Genomic DNA, 8095 nt, shown 5'->3' with positions numbered 1-8095 from the left:
CTCTGGGCCACTGATCAAGGCCCTTAACCCTCACCACCTGCTCCCCAAACAGGTCTCTCTTGAAAATGAGTTCTTGTGGCTCAATGAGACTACCTATATAAATATAGGATACATTTTAAAGAAATGGAGAGAAAAAAACAGCTACATTTTAAAACTTGGTCTGCTGCCTTCATACATCTCCTCCCACATGTCACGTAGTCAGTGCAGTTACAGCGTGCGCTCTCAGGCCATCATTACCTGCAGCGTCCAATCAGTGTGGACTGAACTAGGCAAAAAGGCCTTTTCTTAGTCTGCACCTGTAACCTGGAACACCTTACAAATAGATCTGATGCTGTCAACTTTGATTTCTTTATGGGATTTTAAACAATTGATAAGTTCAATAGAAAAATCAAACATGTTCCTGTTTTAGATTTTAGTATTTCACCAGATCCAGTCCCCCGGCACAAACAGAGTAATGTTGTGTATGCTGTTCAGTGTCAGGAGGGCTGTGATCAGTCTTACATCGGGGAAACTAAACAGCCACTGGCCAAAAGGATGGCCCAGCACAGAAGATCAACATCATCAGGCCAGGATTCTGCGGTCTACACTCATCTCCAGGCCAGCGGTCACTCTTTCAAGGATGAAGATGTTCACATCCTGGACAGAGAGGAACGATGGTTTGAGAGAGGAGTAAAGGAGGCCATCTTTGTGAAAAGAAATCGTCCATCATTAAACAGGGGTGGAGGCCTCCGGGTTCAACTGTCCCCCTCTTACAATGCTGTGATTGCTAGTATCACTCAGCCCTCTGTGAACAGTAAACAGCCATCAGTGTGCTAATGACCCATTGTTAGGCTGATGGTCCTTCTTGAGCATGTGATCAGCTGGTTTTGGTTGTCAGCAGCAAACTGGTTGATCCACTCTGAAGAGGTGCTATTTAAGAGACTGAGCTGAATACAGCACCTCAGACTGAGGAAGTCTCTTGGATGAGAGACGAAACATTTCTAAGTTTTTTTGCTTTGTTTTGTTTTTTGTTTTTTTGAATGTCCAGAGGACCAGATTGACCTTTTTTGGATTTTTCGACCTGGATTATTGAGCATGCATCAGGATATTTCACCTTGTTTTATAAGGCACCTTGATTTGATTTAGTTTTATAACACTACTTTTTGTTGTTATTTTATTTGCATTTTATTGTTGTTTATTTTTGTGTTTACCTATTCTGTTTTTTTAAAACAGGTATCTCTTTTACATGAGTCCTCATGGCTCAGTGAGACTAACCTGTATAAATAAAGGTTGACTGAATTTTAAAAAATGCTAAAAGAAGCTATATCCTAGCTAACGAGCAAAGGGTGAGCTAAAAGCTGATGAAGCAAAGGTTATTAAAAATGACTAACGGTTAATTAAATGTAGCAATGGGGTAGCTAAAATAATCAAAAGCAAACTAATAAAAGTCAAAAGGCTAGTAAAAGTAGCATAAGGCTTGCGAAAGTTAAAAGTAGCAAAAGGGTACGTTCTGTCTGCACATGATGCCTGAATATATAATATCTGACCAGTAGAATTACTTTATTTTTGATTACATGACCTCTGTATGGAAGCCCATTTCTGCCATGAAAGAAAAAATAAAAGCCCAACAGGAAGTCATAATTTCAACTTTTGAAGTCATAATTACGACTTTTAAAGTCATAATTACGAGAATAAAAGCCATAATGATGAGTTTTAAAGTCATAATTATGACTTTTCTCCTAGTAATTATGACTTTAAAACTCAATCGACTTCCTGTTGGGCTTTTATTTCATAGCGGAAATGGACTTTGATACTAAATACTATATAAAGTGGCAATAAAAAGATGAATACATTACATACCTTTATTTAAAAGGATTGATGTATGAAGGCAGAGTGACGTACATCGAATGAATTAATCCATGTGCCATGCAGGAAAACTATCGGAGTCTGACAGGAAGTTGCATCCCTGTAAAGTCACAGTGTCCGGCAAGGGACAAACTTAAAAATTTAATTAGAAAAGTCAAAATTATGACTTTAAAACTCAATGACTTTTATTCTCATAATTATGACTTTAAAACTCGTAATTATGACTTTAAAACTCATAATTATGACTTTTATTCTTGTAATTATGACTTTAAAACTCGAAATTATGACTTTTATTCTCATAATTATGACTTTAAAAGTCAAAATTATGACTTTTATTCTCATAATGATGACTTTAAAAGTCAAAATTATGACTTTTATTCTCATAATTATGACTTTAATAGTTGAAATTAAGACTTCCTGTTGGGCTTTTATTTTCTTTTTCATGACGGAAATGGGCTTCCATACCTCAAACTGTAAAAAGCTCAATGTATTTCTGTTGACCACATATACAGGTCACATTACAACTTGTCTGAACGTGTAATGCCTTTATGAGACATGAAAACTTGGACGAGTTAGATTCAAAACATAGGCGTGTCAAAGAATAAAGTGTTGATCCTGAGAATAAAAAGTAAAAAGATTGTTGGGTTATTTCCGGATGTCAGTGACATTCTGATTTTACAGGCATGTTAGAAATGAAGCTCCACCTGTGAACATTTTTCTGCAGCTCCATCAAATGAGAGAACATTCTTCTACACGAAGACAACCTTATGGTCCACAGTATTGAAAACTTTAGACCGGTCTAAGTAAAGTGCAGCACAATAATCCTTAGCGTCCAGTGGTTCAACAACATCATTAAAAACCTTCAGCGAAGCAGTCATTGTGCTGTGTTGTTTCCTGAAACCAGATTGATGGCGAGGTAAGATGTTAAATGAGTCCAGGGAATTTTTGATTTGAGAGTTTATCAGTTTTTCTAGAACCTTGGCTAAAATGCAGAGTTTAGAGATTGGTCGATAGTTGTCCAGTGCGGTGGGGTCACCTCCCTTCAGCAAAGGTAGAACAAAGGCTGTTTTCCAAGCATCTGGAATGGAGTTTTGTCTTATTGAGAGATTAAAGATGTGGGACACAGGGACTGTGATGATATGAGCAGCCAGCCTTAAGGAATAAAGTGGAAGGTCATCAGGGCCTGTAGATCTTTTAGAGTCTAGACCTTTTAACAATTTATTAACCTCACTGACTGACAACGGAGAAAAAGAGAAGGTGTAGTTTACTGAAGAATGCCTTGAAGGAGGGATTTGATTTGAAGATGTTTGGCTTAAAGGAGAAGTGGTTGATTTACTATTAGTAACTGTGGCAACCAAGGAACTAGAAGTAACAAAATGTTTGTTGAAACAGTTCAGGATCTCGTGCTTATTTGACACAGGAACAGAGTTAACAAGAAGGTGCAATGGCAATGATGAGTGAGAGCTTCAGCGAGCAGGTCCTTGGTTCAAACCCCGGTCCAGGGGCCTTTCTGGGTGGAGTTTGCATGTTCTCTCCGTGCATGCGTGGCTTTTCTCCGGGTACTCCAGTTTCCTCCCACAGACCAAAAACAAGCATGTTAGGCTGATTGGTAACTCTAAAATTGTCCCTAGGTGTGAATGAGAGAGTGAATGGTTGTTTGTCTCGTTTGTCTCTGTGTCCCTGTGATGGACTTGCGATCCATCCAGGGTGTACCCCGCCCCTCGCACAGCGATTGCTGGATGGCACCAGCGACCCCCGTGACCCAAAATGGAATAAGCGGGTAAAGATAATGGATGGATGGATAGAATCTTGTAAGATCATCATAAGCTAGGATGTTATTCTGTTCTGTGGTCCTGAGCTTGCAGAGCTCATTGTCAGTCCCTCTGTTTTCTGTCTCTGTTCTCAACTCCTCCTGTTTTTAATATTTGCTCATTTGTGTTTTGTTGCCCATGCCAATTATTGTATTCTTATAGTTTATATTTAAAAAGATGGTGAGAGCTGCAGGAGTTTCATGTCAATACATATTTTCAAATCTGTAAAACATTTTCACCTTCTGTTTAACTGCATCAACCTGATTGCAGCTTGCTCAACATGTTTGACATAAAGTGAGGGTTGAGGAAGGAGAAGCAAAAAAAAAAAAATCTGGAGCGCGAGTTTTTCTGGGGTGTGACCCAATTTTTACCTGCAATAAAAAGACAAACATCTATAGCAGACACACCTGCCACAGAGTTTCTCCTTCAACTTACGCACGGTAAGATGTCAAGTTTGTTTTCTCTCTTCGACCCTTTTGGGCCTTTACAAAATCTTAGATGTTCATTTGTTTTTGCATTTGTGCAGCGGAGTTTAAGTTCAGAAATGACACAGGATGACGGAACACGAACAAACTACATCGATCCTGGACGATAAAGTCTGAGCTACTCCGAACAACTTGAATTAGAAAAGTTGTATGGAATCAAAAACAGAAATGCATTGATGAAAACTGATTTATTTATATTAGTTTTCTTAACTTGAGAGAAAAAAAAACATGATATAAATAAGTACTGAGCTATTCTGAGTCCTTTTTAATCCTTCTAATCATTATTAATCAGCAGACGTTCAGTCATGCACAAAATGAACATTTTACACGTTTTTACATCAATTTTTGCACGAATAAAAGGCAGGGGACTTGACTTTGACTAAGAGAAATGGAAAGAGTGATTTATTATGTAAAGTAAGCAAGATGATCATTAGCCACTCAAAGACTGACAGTTGTTATAGGAAAGCAGCAAACTCCAGTTCATCCTGACTTTACACTAAAAGCTCTCCTTTTTGCTGATCTACAAATTATTATTAATTACCTTTATTTTACTGGAGAGGTACAGACAAAAAGAGAGAAAATAGTCATTGAGTCATGTGAGAACAGTGAGATAGGAAGAGAATAGATCAAAAAGCAGATGAAGAATAAAATGTTGCATACACAACTAGACAAATTGCATTTCCTGTACAAATGCAGTGTGAATGCTTGTTGCAGAAGACTTGCAGCTGAAATTAGCTTAAAAACATTGCTGAAATGTATCTGAAATGGAAGAACAAGCCTTTTAGCAGAAGAAAGCAGAAAGAACACATTTGCTGAATTAGGGTTAAATAAGCTGAAATGAGCACAAAAATTAGGAAATCGGCCAAAATCAGCTTGAATTAAGAAAAATTGGCTGAAAAATAGATGAAAAGGCAGAAAAAGGCTTAACCTACCAGAAAGAAGTGGAAGGAACTGAAATCAGCTAAAAAAAAAAAATGGAATTAGCCAAAACAGCTAAAATTAGCAATAAAACAGTAACTGAAATAGCAGAAAAGGCTGAAACTAGCAGAAAAAAGCTGAAAGGAGCATAACAAGCACAAATTAGCATAAAGAAGTTAATTAGCTGAAATTAGCTAAAAAAATGCTAAAAAAAAAAAAAAGTTAGCTGAAAAGTTAGAACAAGCTTAAATTTGCAGAAAAAAGTAGAAATGAGCATAAAAAAAGTGGACATTATTTGAAAAAAAGGCAGAACTTAGCCCGAAACACCCAGCTGAAAAGTTGCTTAAAAAGCAGAAAGAAGCTTAAAATGACCAGAAAGATGTGGAGAGAGCACATTTTTGCTAAATTAAGCTGAAAAAAGTTTAAATTAGTGCAAAAAAAAATGTGGAATTAGCTGAAAAGGCTAAAATGAGCATAAACAGCTAAATAGTGGACGAAATCGCAGAAAAAGCTGAAATTAGCAGAAAGAAGTTAGAAGAAGCACAAAAATGTTGTAGTTAGTGAAAGAAACGGAAAGGAGCATAAAACAGCTGAACAAAACAGCTGAAAGTAGCCGGAAAAAAAGGTTTACATTTGCGCAAGAAAGCTGAAAGAAGCTGAACCAGAACAAAATGTGAAAGGAGCTATAAAAGTTGTAAACGGATCATTTGACGGATGTAAAATGAGCTCAGTTTGTTTTCTATGAGGACAAAAACAGCAGAAAGGGCGAAATACTTCAAAAAGCTAGTTGCACCAACATCAAAAGTCATAGCACCCTTCTCCTGAACGAGCTGAACGTTTTGATAAATAATTTGTTGAAATGGCACAAAAATTGTGGAACGAGAAAGATGACGAAAAACATATAGAAGAAAAATGGATTGCAATAGTGTGAATGCTTCATAAACATTCACACAAGAATGTGCATGAAGAGCTGTTGACAGGGCTGATAGGGTAAAAAGTGAAAAGAGGTAACTACAAATATCTGGAAGTCTTTTCTTCTTCAGTGCACCTCATGTTGCTGCACCTTCATCTTCTCTGTATTCCTCAACATGATCTCCATCGCCTCCTCAAACCAAACCCACCACCTCCAGTCAGGACCTCTGTTGGTTGCCATGGGAGACACAGCAGACTTCAGTTTGATGGACCCCATCAACGAGGAGTTTCTGAATAAGCGCAGCGATGAGAAGGCCCAGATGCAGCTGCTGAACAATCGCTTTGCCGCCTACATCGAGAACATCCGCTCCCTGAAGAAGCAGAACCACAAACTGACGTTGGAGGTGGAGAGTCTGCGAAGTTACACGTCAACAAGCCTCACTGAAATGCGTACGGAGGAGATGAGCAAGCTGAATAAGGAGAAGGATAGCTTAACCAGTGAAGTAACGTCCCTGAAGGTGGAGCGAGACAGACTTAAAACCAGGTGGGAGGTGCAAAAAAGTTTGCTTCTTTAAGAAAAGTTGGGACTTTTTAATCGGCTACAAAGCCACCAGTGTGTTTGTACGCATGAGTACTTTTCTTACTCCTTTTGTGAGGGCATGGATTTCTAAAAATTATATTGTGAGACTTTGAACAATTCCTCATTTCGATTCTGGTTCCTATTCTCGATTCCGATTCTTTTTAGAGGCAGGAGTCCAAAAAAAGTTTACATGGTTTAAATGAACTGTCTAACCCTATTCCTTTCTGGATGAAATAGTTTGAAATTGTCTTTTTACGTTTTATTATCTTTACTAACTAACTTTACTGTGAATTTCTCACAGGGCTGTTTTCAACCGGTGTATAAATATCAAACTCATGAACTTGTTGTTTGTCTATGGAAAAAATACATGAGCTAACGTTAGAATGGTGTTTGGATTTGAGTTGACCCGTGACTTTAGGTCGAGTATAACTTATTAGAGGCCTTAATGTTGGTATAAGACACATTTTATTGTTTTACTTACCCGATTCCAGCTGTAATGGTTTGATAGGCTGCGGGTCGGAGCGGTGGCGCAACGCGTCAAAAACGGGGCACTCTGTTACTTCTAAACCATGAACCCAGACGTGTTTAATCACGTTGGTCGTGCACCCTCCTTTGCTTCTTCCTACAGATTCTTCTTCATTCTCAGAACACAATATTATAAACAATGTTATTGTCAGGTTTTTTTTTTTTGTTTTTTTTTCACTTTTCACTAATGTCCAGCTTGCCTTTTTTTTGTAGCTGAATTAATTTAGATAGATTTTGGTCAAGTGTCAAATGGCATGTGAACCTCCCGTTTTCTTGTGAACACACTCCAAGGCTGTAAGAAGTAGGGGTGCAGTAGAAAGTAGTGTGTTGCTGCCATAAATACCAAAATTACATTATTTTTCCCACTAAAAACGGTAAATCCTTGCTTTTGTTTTCTCTTTTCAGACATTTCAGTCAGACATATTTTAGAAAACAGTGTGCTTTCACGTGCTTTTATTTTATAATTCATTTTGGCCAAAAGCAGCATTGTTTTGGATGAGAGCTTTTGTTTGATTATTAACATTTATTTCATCAAAAAAACTGATTGGCTCTTGTAAAACTATCCATGTGAATTAGTGGAACTAGTTGTTTTGTGTGATGGTGGTTGAAAAGAAAGACAAAATAAAATGTCCAAATCTCAAGTGAAAATTAAGAAGATTAATGTATTGCATATATGAATGAATGAAGAATATAAATTAGATTTCTGTCATTTTTTGCTTTTTAGTCTAATGACACGGATGCTAAATTGTTGCCTATTTCAAGCAAAGATTTCAAGGAAATTATCAGATTCTATGATTGTTGAGATAAAAAAAATTAAAATTTTCCAAGTAAATTCACTTCGAATGATAAACTTTATTTTGATACTTGGTAGGACCAGTGACTATCAGTGAATTGTTTACATTCATTTCCTGTCTCTTCTCCAGTTTGGATCAGGAGACTCGTTTAAAATTGGAAGCAGAAAAAGCCTGTGATGATTTGAAAGTGGTGAGTTTTGCACGACTCAATTTAAATGTACTTAT

The 8095-nt window shown here is 37.3% G+C and overlaps 1 protein-coding gene across 1 annotated transcript in view; it reads left to right on the top strand.

Annotated features, from left to right (window-relative positions):
* Nucleotides 1-4007: 4007 nt before the first annotated feature.
* LOC119428645 (desmin) overlaps nucleotides 4008-8095 on the top strand; it is a 25627-nt gene continuing 21539 nt past the window's right edge. The window contains exons 1-3 of the mRNA XM_037696313.1: nucleotides 4008-4096; nucleotides 6190-6515; nucleotides 8000-8060. Coding sequence (XP_037552241.1) covers nucleotides 6211-6515; nucleotides 8000-8060 — 366 coding nt within the window. The 5' untranslated portion in view covers nucleotides 4008-4096; nucleotides 6190-6210. The remainder of the gene's footprint in view (nucleotides 4097-6189; nucleotides 6516-7999; nucleotides 8061-8095) is intronic.

The sequence above is a fragment of the Nematolebias whitei genome, chromosome 23, assembly GCF_014905685.2.
Source record: "Nematolebias whitei isolate Nwh7 chromosome 23, NemWhi1, whole genome shotgun sequence".
Taxonomy (NCBI): domain Eukaryota; kingdom Metazoa; phylum Chordata; class Actinopteri; order Cyprinodontiformes; family Rivulidae; genus Nematolebias; species Nematolebias whitei.
The sequence above is the reverse complement of the archived record's forward strand: the minus strand, read 5'-3'. Positions and strand labels throughout refer to the sequence as shown.